Below are 16,792 nucleotides of genomic sequence, written 5' to 3' on the forward strand. Positions count from 1 at the left end.
TCTTTCCCTCCCTCCCTCTCTCCATTTAATTGTATGTTTATTTACTCTCATTTAGGATAAGAACGTTTCTTAAAATAAGCATTCATCAAATCAATGTTTTTCTAAAATACAATGGGTAATTATCCATTAAATTTTCCACTGGGATTTTGAAGCTTGGGGTCTATAATACTTGCAATTTCTTTTTGAAAAAAAGCTCAACCATTCAATACAGAAACTTCTTGTGGTTACCTAATCTCCACCTTTGTCCTGATTTAATCCTGGAAACTTGTCTAAGAAATACATTTCATAATTGCTATGTCAGATGTACTTAAAAGATCTGTTTACAACTGTTAATAGGTTGCAAGTGTCCTATTATCTAGAATAAATAAAGCAGAACTCACAGTGGACAGCAGAATTTCACAGTCAATGTAAACTGTGAATAAATCTTATGGGATACGTGAAAGGTGATGATGACACCATTTCTTTTGAGCATATAAGATAAAGTATTTGACATATATATGTGTTGCAGGTTTTCCTGGGGAAATTATAAATCTCCCACCAGCCTATTACACCTTTGTGAGATACTTAACAAATTCAGCTTACTAGGGAGAAACTATTCTGAAATGTGAGGTCTGAAAAAGAACACTTCTAAAGAAATGCATTATGATTGTTCAAGGAAATACATATAGTAGCATTGAATAAAATGCTACAAGATAGATTTTTTTTTTGCCAGAAATGCTTTCATGAATATATGAAAATAGTTTCTATTTGTTGATATGAAAATTTGCATACCAGGAAATATGTGTTTTGAGTAAAATTAAATAATTTACCTGAAATCTATTTTAACAATGTGCTTTTCCAGTTTTCAAAAGATAACCTAGCACAATTTTCCACGTCATTGGTAAATTTTCAACTTCCTAGTTCAATGGAGTTTTCATTCTTGATGTTTAATGCTGTGTGTAATAATGTTTGTTTCCAAAACACAAAAACAAATGGACAAAATGGATCCTGTTCATTAAGGTAATTTTAAACAATTTGTTATCTTTACCTTGTAGTAAGGAATAGAATCACAGAAATTTCTTTTAGAAAGAAAGGGACATGAGAATGTAGATAATTCTTCCTTCTGACAGGAATAAGAAGTTAGATGACCCCAGAGTTTATTTAGTATTCAAGAGAGTTTTGGTGTAAGGTTTTATGCAATCAAGATGTATATGTTACAAAAGTAATTCTTATAGCTCAGAAAAAATATCTTTAAAAAAATAAAATATATCCTTTATCTAATTTGGCCCTGACTCATCCTGTATTTAGAAGAGTAAAACAGCTTTCAAGTATACCTTTTTTCTTAGGGCAGTGGTTCTCAACTATGGGTGATTTTGTCTCGCAGGGGACATTTTGCAATATCAGGGGACAATCTTGGTTGTCACAGCTGGGGGGTGCCAGCTGCATCTAATGGGTAGAGACTGCTAAGTGTCCTATAACACACAACAGTCCCTCGTAACAAAGACTTATCCAGTCCCAAATGTCAATAGTGCTGGGGTTGAAAATTCCTATCCTAAAGGATACAGCCTTCTCGTGACTTCACAAATTGTTTTAGGACAAAATATTTGCAGCTAGCATATCCAGTCTTACTAAGAAGACCATGTAATATAGAGTATTTAATACATAATTTGATTCACTTGGGTGAATAAACAATATACCATGGATTCATTCCATCGATATTTTCAAATCAAAATAATTATTGTTCCTAATGTGTTGGTTTGAATGCCATGGTTAGTTGCCCTGCCTGGTTGATGGCTCTTGATGAAGTTGCCTAAAGTAATACCTCCGGTCCCCAGTTCCATCCCTGCCCAAGGCAGCTACCCACGGACAACAGGAAACTATTGGGGGTTCCAGATATTAACAATCAATAACCTGTCAGAAACTGGGGCCCAGAGCAATCTCCATCTATCAACAGTTACTTATTCAAACAGCAGCTGATCTGATACTGGTTCACTGACTACTGGCTGCCAAGGCAGCAGCAACACAAGAGTTGACCTGTATAGTAAATACATGTTGAACTTGGATCTCTATTCAGAAATATTCAGGTTAAACTTATACTGTTACATACTGTCGGATACAATATGTGAAATTTCAGCCAGAAAAACACTGGCTATTTAAGAATTATTAAGAATTATAAGATATTTAAGAATTATAAGAAATTTAGCACAGAAGACTAAAAGACTAGTTTAGAATATGGAGAACAGAGCTGGTCAATGTTAATTCTTGCTATGAATTAATAGGTATTTCCAGAGAGGGCATTTTAAATGTATACTTCAGAAAGTTATTGAGATGTTTATGTCACTTTGCACAATCTACTATAATTATTTAGAAGCAGAGGTCAAACTGACAAACTGATGGAGGGAAGAAAAGCATTCTTAGTTTAAGAAAATAAGATCAGTGGCCAGTAAAATTCAGCTTTGCTAAATATCACTGAATAAAATAAATTTATAATCTGCAATGCATATAGTGTAGCAGTTGCATATTACAGAAAAAGAATACTTTTATGAGATAAAAATACTCATTAACTGGAAACAATTTTTCCACTAGATTGTTTCTACAGAGTCGTCACATGAATTAATTTTCTGACAATTCAGCAGAACAAATTCAAATCTGCAGGACTTTAGGGCACTGTCCCCAAGTAGAATCTGTAGCAGCTTCTAAAATTCTAAAAACGTCAACTATTCAACAAACATTATCTCAAACTGCTCCCTCTCCAGATAAAGAGTTATTTGCTAAACAGGCAGACAATCGATAATAATAGCTCTGTACTTTGAAACTGGATTCCAATAGCTGCCAAAAAAACCCATTGAAGTGCAGCATTCCTTCATTTCTTTTGAATTTCTGTAAATTTGTTATATTCCTTTTTCAAAGAGCACCTTGCTGGAGGTAGGTCATTGCCGGCCCCATCAGAGTGCTCTAATCAGATTAGTGAAGCACTTGAACTGTGGCACTGCCAATTCTCTATTCCAAAAGCCATCCTAAAGAGGATTCAGCAGAATCACAAAGACGGATATTAATACAATGGTATTATCAAGCAGCATCCTATTTTCTCCGAAGTAACCACAGGATAACATATAACTATGTAATTGGTGTATTCGATACTGACTATATCCTTGTAATAATGATTTACAGATATCTTTGTTCCCAGAAGGCATAAGGAAGGTTGGTTTATGATTGCCTTTTTGCCAGTGAACATCCTAAGCAGAGAAAAACAAATTGCAATCTCACTAATGCTGGTGCATTTATGGGCTAACCACTTGTTTGTTTTAAATGAGACATTTGATTCCATTAAGGTAATCAGGCTTTATTATGAATGAAAATGTTATTCAATTTCACATTATGACCCTCGTTAAATGTGTGCCAACATGATTATTACAATAATTCTATTTATTGTGTGCCAGGCATTGTGCTAAGTGCTTTACCTATGTTATTATATTTAATCCTCATAATGTAGAGTATAAACTCCTTGGAGCAAACGAAAGCAAAAACTCCACTGCTTTTGTTACAAGGAGGAGGGGATACATGTTTAGTTCACTACTAAATTCCCAGAACCGAGAATGATGCCTGGCACACAGTAGGCCCTCAATAAATATACACTGAATAAGTGTTTGAGTGAGTGAATGAATGAATGAAAGTGTGAATAAATTACAGCCTTGTCAGGTGGATATTATTAGTTTCATTTTGCAGATAAGGGAAAGGGCTCATAGAGATTATGTGCCCATGGTCACAAATGAGTGCATGGACGACCCAGGATTTAGACATTAGTGTGTTTAGTTCCAGGTGGTTCTAAAACCAGTGGTTCTCAATGCTGGCTATCCAACAGAATCACCTGGACGACTTGAAGCCCAGAACTCCCTGGCACTCTCTACTCATCAGAATCTCTACGCAGCAGTATTTTGTAAAGCTCCTGGGGAAATCCGATTCCATATACTATGTGGTCTTCTACTATTTAAATACAGAAACAGGTTCTATGTGAGGTCTCTAAGTATATGTGTGCCTCCCGTGGCTCCCTGCTTTTGAACATGGTTTTCCCTCCACGGTGAAGGTTGCTCCTGTCCAGACCAACTGTTTAATTCCTAATTAGGCTTCAAGAATCAGGACTCGTTCTCGAAGTTTGCCCTGATCCATGCACACGTCCAACTATGAAGGGGCTTTTCCTACCCTCTGTTCCTACGTAATTCTTCGTCACTGGAGTTCAGCATTGATCACCAGGTGTGTTTACTTAACCATCTCTTCTGCTTGGGCTCTCAGAGCGCCCAAAGCAGTCTCAGGCGCTGTGCTTTGTCCAGTTTGCACATCCTGCACTTGGCATCTATACAGATCCTCTACAAACATTTGCTTAACAAATATATTTATGGATTTGCTGTTTTTCTCTGCCGCAGAAACTAACTAGCAAATATGTTAAATATTTTCTAGTATACATATTTGAACATTAAAAAAGATTGAGTGTTATTTCCTCTGAATCTCAAATTTTAATCATTAATTTCTTTAGTATGCTTATTTAAAATTTAACTTATTTTATTTTTGTCACTTTTTTCATATTGAACTAAGTTTCATTAACATACTGTTACCATGCTGTAATCTTGCAAATATCATAGGGATTCTAATTTATTTTAAAACACTGTGTGAAACAGTGTTTGTTTTGCATATAATGTTTGCCATTTTTAATAAAATAGAGGGAGTATATAAAACAAATAATATATACTCAGTATGTGCTGGGATTTACAGAACACAAATTTTAAGTCAGACTTTTCTAGATTTTACCTCTGTGTGTGTGTGTGTGTGTGTGTGTGTGTGTGTGTGTGTGGGGGGGGGGTGGTATATGTGTGTGTTTGTGAAGGTCAAACGTGTAAACAGGGAAAAATTAAGCTTTTTAAAAAAATTTACAGCACAAAATCAAGGTATATAAAACCATGTTTCTGGGTAAGCACAGCCCTGTACAAGAGCTATAAACAGTCTCTGTAAACAATTATTTTGAATATAAACATAGAGCCAAAAGCTAACGGGAATTATCAACAAATTTACATTACAGTGTCTTTTCTTCTAAGAAGGTAGCCCGTGACTGGAATAAAATGAGAAATACTGTTTTAAACTCTGCTTCTAGACTGACTTGCTGACTGGGCAAATCAAATGACCACTTACTTTACTCTTAATTTCACATTATACTTCAAGCGACTTTTAATGAAGTAATAAACATTTAAATAAAGAAGACTCACTTCTAGCCCTCCAAGAAGAAAGGTATCAACAAATATGGCCTGGTGCCTGAGATTCAGGGCCCATTCTCATGCTGCTTGAGGAAGCAGAGGCTCCTTGACAGAAATAGGCAGTAAGATGGGCAGGATGGATGAAATGAGATTCAGGGTGACTGACCTGGAAACATTTTTACCAGAAACACTTGGGGATAAAACAGCCTTATCTCAACCACTAGTTGGATAAACTGGAATGTAAAGCACTAAAAAACAATTTAAGAATTCTAGGTGTTCCTGGAAGTGTTGACAAATGATGACTTCAAAGCTTTCAGGAATCAACTGCCAAAAAATTGCTTGGATATGAAGTGACAGCAAAGGTAAGGCGACAGGAGCAGCAAAGGAGCTTCTAAGACTTTAGCCAAATGCAGTAACTTTGAATTTCTCTATCCCTAGCCTACTTCAAGTTCATGAAATGCATAGGGAGTTCGACACGAGTTTTGTACCTCGAAGTGGCTAGTGTGTGTACCTTCAGGGCAGCTGCCATGGGAAATTATGGATGGCCAAGGCCAACCTTTGGGCACACAGCGAAAGGCATGGGAGGACGCTGCTAGGGGACCTCCAGAGCTCAGATACACTCTTCAAAACACTGCTTACGCAGACCTCTTCAAGGGCAACGCTGAGAACCTGGAATCAACAGGATTTCTGAAAAACATCTTTCTGGGATGGGCCAAAGAAATACACCCGATGCCTCTAAGTTGTGAGCCCCTAGGTGCAGTGTATCGTTGGTTATTTAGTAATTTCTTGGTAGATTACCTTTGCATCAGATAGTGTATGGCAAAATAATAGTATTTTTTTAAGTACTACCTAGAAAAAAAATCCAGAAATTTTATTTTTTTAATTTGGATAATTAAATACTATAGGTCCTCTATTTATCTTCAAAGAACATACAGTAAAGGAAAAAATGCTCTTTTGCATTTTTATTAGTGGTTTAGAAATGATAATAGAACTAACACCAATTACTGGATAATTTACTACGCTAAATTTTAGGAAGTAGACATATAAATTCAATTATTTATTTTCAACTACTTATTTTCTTATCTTATGAAACTGGAATAATTATAAGATTGGTAGGACCTTTCAAATAATATATCTTACAGTTTTCACTATATGCTGAAAAAGGTCAGGGTTTTTAAATGAATCCACCAAAGACCCAGAGTTGGTTGGTGGCACGTCTCCATTTAGTGTTTCTACAGCATGGACGCCAGAACCTGAATGGCCTGGGTGAAAATCCTGGCCCTGCTAACTCACTAGCTATGTAACTTGGGCAAACTAGTTAATCTCTGAACCTCTGAGTCTTCATCTCTAAAGCTGGATAATATTCCCTACTTTTATAGTACGGTTGTGAGGATTTATGATATAAAATGTGCTGAGTGCCTTCAATGCCCTCAGAGTACTGTAATTACCCACCAAATGTTATGTTCTTTTTCAGATTCCTGGCTTGGTACATTTCATTACAACATAATCAAGTCCATGAAAACAAGAAACTCGCCTATAAATCCCTGCATTTCCCAGACCAGCCCAGTGTTATGTTCTGGAGATCTTAAATTTATAGACCTAGTCTCTCAAAATTTATGAGAAAATGAGAACCCAAACTGGGCGGCATGATAGCTATTTCCTGGTCCCAACAGTACCCTCATCAAGTCCCTGGCTGCCTCTGCTAACAGTCTACTAATAGGTATCCACCTGTACTCCCCATTCTATGCTGCAGTCTCTATAATTGGGCTTGGGCTCTGGTTCTAGTTATAATTCCTTTGGACTCTGGCACAGGTAAACTACCATGAACCTCTGCCTGTTCTTCTCATGTTCAGGAAACTCTTTCCTTCATTCTTTCTTTCACTTATCAAGCAATTTTTTAAATCTTGGTCATCCTCTTCTGAGTGGCAACCCTTTTCCATATTAGTCACCTGGCTGCTTCCAGCTGTTATAATCCCTCTCTGTAGGCCCAGCACTAAAGTTCCAGTAAGCAGCTGGTTATGACCATCTCGTTTATTTCTGAATTTATATTCTGATATGAATATAAATTTCCATATCATTATCCTCATCAAAACAGGGCTGACTACAAAAAGGATCGAAAAGTCTCAGGTGGGGTTTTGAAGGCAAATTTCCTGGATTAAAGCCTTCTCTACAGTCATTAAAACCCTAAATGCTTTAAAATTGAAATAATTAAAATGACTTCCATACTCAGTACAAAAATGTCACTCTGAATGGAGTCTACTTTTAGACTATGATCTCAGGATGCCTTTAGCAGAAGGGTAATTCCACATTCAAATCTAGTCATATCAGGGAACATTAACATAAACCCTGAATGGGCTCACAACTAATAAAAATAAATGCTCCGTCTAAGCAGAGAATTTTCCAACAAAAACACCAGAAAATGAGGTAATTTTTCTGATGGTTTCAGAAATCTGTGACTTGCTGGGTTTTTTTTTAAACAACACATATTTGTTACTAGCATTTCAAACACATGAGCATGAATGGTGTTTTAGAGTTTGTCCCAGGATTACACATACGATGACCCTGAAATGGCCTTGAGAGTAAAACTCAAGGACTAACTCAGGAGATGGGCCAAGACTTCACAGTGAGGAACTCACTGTCATGACCTGTTCTCTGCCATCTGGGAACCACACTTGCTGATCTCAGAGGTGCTCCCAGTCACCGAGAGGGTAGAGCCTGCCGGTCAGCACGCTTTAAATGTTTAAGTGGAACAAAGTGTCTCACATCAAGGAGAGATATTATATCGACTATCGTAGTAGCCACCCCAAGGATTTATCAGATCTTTGAAACCATATGTGAGAGTCGAGTGTAAAAGAGAACTCTTGTCCTATATTTTACGCTAGAGACAATGATTAAGCTTTTGTTTAAACCAAATGGAAATCTTCATGCTATCCCAACACAGACATGTGAAATTAACAGGTGTCACAGAAATCAATTTAAGATATCATATTTTTAACTGAGTCCCCAATAATGGAAAAAAATATATCACGTTAAAACAGACAGAATTATAATATTCTCTCACCTCAACTGTATAGTATTGATAATTGGTATCACTGCCGATTGGATTTGGAGATCCCTCCCACCTCGAAATGCAATCCCCCCCTCTTTTTTGGAATGATTGGTTCATTAAGTTCTAAGAGAGAATAATAATTACATTGAGTTCAGGGGTTAAAATGTATCAGGAAAAAAATTAGTTAGCATACATGCTACAGTTAGCTATCAGAAAAATGTGGGTCTTCACGTTTCCATGACCCCATAATATTGCATATAAGTCAGTGACAGGAATATTCCGATCATTGCAAATTTCAACATGCATTTAAATACAGAATTACTATATCACAATTAACATCAGAACATCTTTTGTAACCTAAAATTAGTTATGATATTAATCTCTCACATTTTTGTGGATAAATGTGAGTAAAGGTTATTCAAGTCATTTGTCACATACCCCCTCCTCCCAAATCCAAACAAATAAACAAATAAATAAATAAGTAAATATGCTCAGAATCAAAGGTTACGTACATACACTGCTCAGTAAACATTAAATCCATATGACCACCTACAGTTTATAAAATTTTGCTCTTTTCTTAAAAGCTCATGGAGTTTCTGCCTCTCCTGATTAGTTCTCCTTTGATGAGACTTCAAGGTCCATGATATGCATTCACCACTGTCAGAATTTTCCTAGCATTTGTAACTACAAACTAGTTTCAATTTAAGTTTAAAAGAATAACAAAGGCTCCTTTGCAAGAAAGAGAACTGTATGGATTCTCTTTAAGGAGGGAGGGAAGGGAAACATTTTCTCAAAATTAAAGATGATATATACCAATTTTTAAAATGACTATTACTGCTAAAGGTAGCCTGAAAATGCTCCTTGACGATACTGATGAGTTTAATGACCATTTTAAAAAAGACCATTTAACATCTGCAAGTCACAGTATTTAATCCGAAGGGAGTTCTGAGGGACAAACATGCTGTAATGTAAATTTCCACATGATTTAGCCAGAAGATGAGTAACTTTACGGTGCGAAAATTGTTTCCAGGCTTTGACTGCTAGTTTGGCTAGAAAATGCTAGGTAACTGATGCTGTTACCTATGTTCACTTGATCTAGTGCAATCACCACTTTAACACTGAAAGTGAGCACTCAGAATGACAAATTTCAGGAACGAGAATTGAGAACACGCTTACCACGGGTTGCAATGGGGCACCGGGCATCATGGCGTTGGCTAGTTGCATTTGCTGGGCCAACATGGCCATGTTCTTCTGCTGAATCAAGTTATTGCGCCCATTTATCTCCAATTGCGTTTTTAAGTGGGGGGGTGGGTGAAGATATTTGCAGTTCTCCCTGGAGCAACGACCCTAAGAAACAAAAGCAGAAAATATCACCTTAAAAAAATAATAAAATCCACAAATCTTAAGAAAATCATAATGATGCAAACCCGTCACTTGAATCTGCCGTGGGTCTTTCACACAACGAAAAACATCCAAATCATTTTATTATACATTTCGAGTAAATAATGAATTCACTCAAGTGTATTATCAAAATGAGATATTAAGACATGTGAAAAAAGTTTCAAGCTCAAAGAAGCTCCTGTATTTTAATATTAGCACTAATATTTCTAGATCCAAGTTTAAAAATCTACAAACTGCCAGGGGAATATTAAAACACAGAATTATCAAATAAAATATTAGGCTCCTTCCGTAACATCTTCTGGTTAACTTTAATGAACCCAAAAGAATGATGAAGTTTTACCATCTATTTTTACTTGTACTGAGTCATAAGGAAATGAAATTAGAGGACTCAAGGCACACTGTTATCTTCAGTAAAACACCTTTACATGTATCTCACAAGAAGTAACATTAAAATTACTACTAAGCGTTACAAGCCAATATATTAAGAAATGTACAGATGAAAAGAAGAAAATTTCCACACATTCCTCACTGTGTATAGAGATTAGTAAGTGTAGTGAAACATTGGTGAAAAATGTAGCCTTTAACCTTCCAGTGGTAAATCTAGTCTTCATCACCCAAGAACAATAAAACAATAGAAACAGACATATTTACCCTCCAAAAAACTTAGAGTATAAAATGGAGAAAAAAAATAAGTTACTATAAAACAAGAAATGTAAATATACCTTTCTTTTGAGATGATTCTTCTCATCAAAATATATTTATTAAAGTCTGTATTATGCAACATTGTCAGGGATTGACCCATATTATTTCAATATAGTATTGTCAAGTCATATTGATAGTGACTTATCTCATGAATTACCACCCTGACAACTTCTTTCACCAATAAATCTAATTAGAACTGTTTGTGAGGGTAAAAGAAAGATTTAATTGAAGCCATCAACCACCTTCTTGAGCTTTCTTTGATTTTTCTAAGAAAAATCTATTTACCATAATTTGACCTTGTACTGTAAATTGACTCAGAAAACTGATGTTTATTATCTGTGAGAAAATCTGTCACAATTCTAACTTGAATGATTTATTTCTGGCTCGTTTTGATTAAGCTTTTTAGGAATAAGTTCATAAGTTTATATCACAGGATACTGCCTTTTATTTTAACAAGCTTTACGTAATAAAGCTTTACTAATAATATTTTAAGTCAGGAGGCAGTAGACAACAGTGGTCAATAGCAAAGACCTTACAAGTCTCAGGACCTGGGGTAGAGGCCTAGCTCTTTCACTCATCAGCTGCATGAATTGCATAAAAAACGAACTTCTTTAAGCCTCAGGGTTTCCATTCATTTCAAAATTGCTATATAACCTGCAAAAACATAAGTTTATTTTTAAGATTAAAGAAGATAATGTCTATGTCACACCCTCGGTACTGCATGGCACTCTCCAAGGAGCAGGGGAAGGTCAGAAGCTCCTATTACCACCACTCCCAGAGCATTTTAAATTGTATACACAATAAGAGAAAAACAAAATATTGGCATGAAGGTAATTTTTATAATATTTATTAGTTATGGCTATTGATAAATTCACAAGTGAAGTAACATTTACGTATCTATGACCTATTCCATCTGAAATCATCATGCTTGACATCTGTTGAGATCGTGAGTATATTAGCGTAAAAGCATCTGGATGCAAAACAACTTTCATAAAAACAACACTTCGATTCACAAGATAAACCACAGGGAATGACTGGCCAACATAAATAACTCATGGATGACACACGGTCTGATTTCAGGGATATCCAGTTGGGGTCTTTTAAAGAAAACCTGCTTTTTCAGTACAAAGAACAACTTGTCTCTAAGAGAAATTCTGCTTCTCAGTAACTCCACATCACATTTCTTACTAAGATTGGATTTATTTAAGTGCAGATAAGCAGGGTTATATCCACTCTGAAGATTCAGTTACTGTCAATTGACTCAGATCAGTTTCTAGAGTTCCATAAATAACACAGAGACAGCCCTGGGCCCTGAACCCTGCTTTGTCAACACTAACACTCGTCTTCCTGGCACTTCATTCTAGTGCCTCCCTTGAACATAAACCACCAGGGCTCTCCTACCTAGGAATACAGCCTGGATTGAAATAATGAAGGAGAGAAACCACGTGCAAACCACCATATATTCTGTATCCCCGCATCTCAAAACTTTTAATAGAAACTCGGACCTTTGGTTTTCGTTTTGTCTGTACTACACCTACTCAGGAAAAATGCCATTCTACGACACTTCCTACATAGGCCACCTTTCCATGCTTAGCTTGATCTGACTGGATTGCAGCCTCACTTTCAAAAAGCTATGTTCCTAAGAATCATCAACTGAGGACATTTTGTGGCAAAGTACACAGACTACCAAGCCTCTTCCACAGAGTTTGTGGCAATAGGTCTGGGGCCCAGGGATCTACATTTTAACGGCATTCCAGGTTATTCTGATATAGCAGAAAACACTACAAAACACAATTATGCAAAGCCACGTGAATTTTTCATTGACATGTACGGAAAAAATAACTGAGTAGCCTCTGCAATTGATATTAGGTAAACTTAGCTTCTTAGGAAGGTCAAAACGTGTTTAATGCTTACTATGCTGCTGAATAATTGTGGTTTGACAAATAAAAAGGTCAAAAGCAAGTTAGAATAAACATCCTCTTCCAGAGAATTGCCTAAGCTCTGAGGAAAACCACCAGTAGCAACCCTTATAGAGAGTTCAGGTAAATGCGACATTGGTACCTCTCCACATTCATCCATCCCTTGAGTTCCCAGCACTGTACCTCAATAAGCATTTGCAGAATGAATGAATGAATACTTCTTACTAAATGCTTAAAGATGAATTCTACTGTAAATCCATTCTGGAGACAATGAAGATAACAGAATAAAAACTAGATCTAATACCAAATTTTGACTCTGAGTTGTATAACCTAATGATGCTTTTATTCAGAGGCCAGAAATTTGAACACACAATAAATAAAGCCTGCCACAATAAAAGGAGAAAAAGTAACATGAGGCCTGCAAGTTTCACTGGGGAGGAAGATTTGTGTAGGGATTCAATGTACTTGGTATTTTAAAATGTATACAGTGACAATACATTCTAAAAAATCTAAAAACAGAAATTCAATCAGTATCTTGTACTCACATATGCAGATTTTTGTATAGGAGCTACTACTCTACATCATCAGAGATTTCACCCCAAGATACAATAAACTGGGTTGCTAGGATTAATGCAAAAACGTGAAGAAATTTTTATTCAGTTTTGATTTGCTACATGCAGGTCCCCTTATTGCCATATAATTGTACATCTGACCAAACATAGCTTGGTTCAAACAACAACTTTGTTACTTACTTGCCGTGTGACCTTATGGAAGTTAGTTAACTTCTCAGAGTGGCCATAGCTTTCCTGTAAATAGTATCAATACCATTGACCTCAATGGTGATGTATGAGGATTGAGCGAGATAGTGGGCCAGCCTCATACATGGCTCCTGGCAATAAATATTAATAATTTCTCTCTCTTTCCGTAAGTTCTCAAGCTAGTAACAAGCAGCAGTTGCTTAACCTAGCACCCTATCTGTTAAAGGTACTAAAAATAATACAAGTAGCAAAACTCAGTGACAGTACATGTCAACCCTCAATAACATAAGCTTTCCCCTTAATCATCATTTTCTATTTGCGACATCCACTAAGGGAAAAATGCCATTCTAATACATTCCTCACAATGTTATGCTTCTGCGGTTTACTTCTGTTGATTGCACCGAAATCTTATTTTCAGTGAGCTGGCCAGCTGACTAGCAGGCCACACTATACCGCCTAAACCATAAATATCTTAGACTCCATTCAAGGAGGCCTTTTATAAGTTAACACAACACAGATTCCAAACACATCACTGTAATGCATATACTGTATATTTTAAGGAAATGGAGGAAGTTCAATAAAATATTGATCCAGAATGAGTTCATTTTTCTCTAATAATTTTTCTACATCTTTAAATATAACTAACCTGTCCAGAAAAAGTAGAAAATGTCCCCTTGTAGACCATTTGAGGCTAATGAGAGATTAAGTCATCAAATCCTCAATTTCTGAGGTTACAAACTGTTAAATTGTGAACTGAAGGATTTTCTCATTAGCCTTTGAAATTGGCACAAAGCGTGTGATCCTAACAAGAGAAGATGTACATTTAGATTAGTTGAGCCTCAAAATAGATGCCTGATTAATTTTTAAATATTATAGTGTAATTAAGTGTACTTTAAAGCGATTACATACATAGTACAAGCATATATAATATATATCTAAAAATGATATGTATGTGATGTATATAGTGAAGTATAAATTGTAGAGGAAAGATAAAAACTGAATGAAACTAGAGATGGCAATTTAGAGACATAAGAAACTATTTCTCTGCTATTTCTAATATTTATTTAAGAACTAGCTAGCAATCAAAAATAAAACATCTTACTTAGAAGTTGGCCAAACTTAATAAGACAAAAAAGAAAAATCAACATTATATTTGAAAACTGGCAACACTAATTTCCCATTTTTAATTATACTTCTTCCATCTCAACTAAAAGGAATATAGTGACCTATGAGGTCAGAATGTAAAAAGTCACCTTATTAAATGTTGCCAATGGTAACTATGTGGTAGGATGAAAATTACTGAGTCACATTTGCGTAGACTCTGAAAAGAAAGGGGCAATAAAAAAATTATAGGGTACCAGCTAATACTCATATGTCTTTTCCAACTTTCATTGGAAGTACTGGTTTTCTGGTAGACTGTTCAAACTGCAACCATTTATTTCAATTGTTAAAACTAATATTTCCTTTGGAACAGCTGATATATGCAAATGTTTTGAAGCACTTTCTGAAGATATTGGCCAGAAGCTCTGGCAAAGGAAGCTGGGAGCTTCCTATTGAAAATTGCTACTGGTTTGGTTGGTTTTTGGGGGTTTTTTCCCGCTCGCTAAGATAATACAACTATCTCAGAAAAATTTTGCAAAAGGGGGAAGGAAACCCTTTGCAGTCAAGAAATATTGTTTCGCGCTTTTCCAAAATGATGTTTTTTTATGGTTCTACCATGCTTTCAAATGATCAATTCTAAGGCAAGGGTGAGTAAATTTACATATATAATATTTATTTGAAAAGTATAAGTATCTAGTGGTAGGAAATGTACGGCAGTTTAAAAGGTGATTAAGCAAAATTTATAGGGCTTCCCTGGTGGCACAGTGGTTGAGAGTCCGCCTGCCGATGCAGGGGACGCGGGTTCGTGCCCCGGTCCAGGAAGATCCCACATACCGCAAAGCGGCTGGGCCCGTGAGCCATGGCCGCTGAGCCTGCGCGTCCGGAGCCTGTGCTCCGCAACGGGAGAGGCCACAACAGTGAGAGGCAACAAAATAAATAAATAAATTATATTTTATACACACACAAATATGCACACACATGCATATATGCTCAAATGTTTTGTTTTCATTTAGGGAATGAATATAAGTTTAATTAGCTCTAGGAATTACAGCTTATTGGCTTTTGCAAATATTGAAAACAAATTAATTGCATCTAACACAGGATATTGTAGCTCTTAAATGTATATATCTCCTTATGATTCACTTGTTTCCATAAAGGACTTGTGTCAGCTTAAACTTTTTTTATTATATTTATTTATTTTAAAAATTTTATTTATTTTTTGGATGCTTTGGGTCTTCATTGCTGCACGCGGGCTTTCTCCAGTTGCGGCAAGCAGGAGCTACTCTTTGTTGCAGTGCGCAGGCTTCTCATTGCAGTGGCTTCTCTTGTTGTGGAGCTCGGGCTCTAGGCACGTGGGCTCAGTATTTGTGGCGCACAGGCTCAGTAGTTGTGGTGCACGGGCTTAGTTGCTCCACGGCACGTGGGATCTTCTCGGACCAGGGATCGAACTGCGTCCCGTGTACCGGCGGGGTGATTCTTAACCACTGCGCCACCAGGGAAGCCCCTTGTCAGCTTAAAGAACACACACATCCTAAAAAGAAGTTCAAGGTTTCTCAACCTCAGCACTATTAACACGTGGGTGGCTATCTTGCCATTGCCATTTTAGTGGCCTAGTCTTTGTCGTGGGGCCATTCTTGCCACTGGAGGATGTTTAGCAGCATGCCTGGCCTGCTAGATGCAGACAGCACTCCTGCAGTCAGTTATGACGGTCAAAATTATTTCTTGATATTGCCAAAACATCCCTGGGGGTCAGGGGCAGGCAAAACCATCTCCAGCTGAGAGTTATCCACTGCTTTATACCTAATGGATTTTAATGAAGGCCGTATTAGTCTGCTCAGGCTGCCATAACAAAATACCATAGACTGGGTGGTTTAAACAACACAAACGTATTTTCTCACGGTTCTGGAAGTTAGAAGTCCAAGATTAAGGTTCTGGACAATTTGGTTTCCAGTAAGAGCTCTCTTCCTGGCTTGCAGACAATCACCTTATTTCCTCACATAGCCTTTCCTTGGTGCATGCACGCAGAGAGCTCGCTCACTTGCTGGTGCCTCTTATAAAGACACCAATCCTGTCAGATCAGGACCCCACATTCAGGACCCTAACCTTAACTACTTTAACCTTAATTATTTCCTTAGAGGCCCCATCTCCAAATATAGCCACACTGAAGACAGAACTTCAACATACAAATTTTATGGGGACACAAACAGTCAGTAAAAGGGGCACACATAATTTAAAAACTGCTAACCTGAAGCTTTTTGTAAGTAGCTTTAAATATTTTCATTCTTACATTTAAATGGTAGGATCCTTTATTCTGGAAATTTCCTCAAACATAAGATAATGGATTTGTACTATAAAACCTGGCTCTAAAGGAGTGGGTGGTTGACCAGTTATTCCTTCCAATTTTGCAAAATTCTAATAGCTGCAGCTTCCAAAAACTTTCAAAGCATGAATATGTGAGGTTCAGTATTTGTTTGTTTTGGTTTTAAATAAAATTATTTTTTTAAAAATAAAAACAAAGACTGTGGTATATCAAAGACTAAATAATTAAATTCCAAAATCATATCAATAGCTCCATTCACTTGTTAACTAGAATACTGAAGAAACTGACTTTTTTAAGGGCAAGCAACATTTTCTTGATTT

General features: G+C 36.6%; 1 protein-coding gene across 9 annotated transcripts in view; it reads right to left on the reverse strand.

Moving 5' to 3' along the window:
- Nucleotides 1-16,792, reverse strand: part of MBNL1 (muscleblind like splicing regulator 1) — a 181,277-nt gene that overhangs the window by 31,557 nt on the left and 132,928 nt on the right. For all 9 annotated transcript variants that reach the window (XM_007471933.1, XM_007471938.1, XM_007471937.1 and 6 more), the window contains one exon: nucleotides 9,448-9,618. In XM_007471933.1, coding sequence (XP_007471995.1) covers nucleotides 9,448-9,618 — 171 coding nt within the window. The remainder of the gene's footprint in view (nucleotides 1-9,447; nucleotides 9,619-16,792) is intronic.

This window comes from Lipotes vexillifer, unplaced genomic scaffold, assembly GCF_000442215.2.
Source record: "Lipotes vexillifer unplaced genomic scaffold, Lipotes_vexillifer_v1.1 scaffold849, whole genome shotgun sequence".
Classification (NCBI taxonomy): domain Eukaryota; kingdom Metazoa; phylum Chordata; class Mammalia; order Artiodactyla; family Lipotidae; genus Lipotes; species Lipotes vexillifer.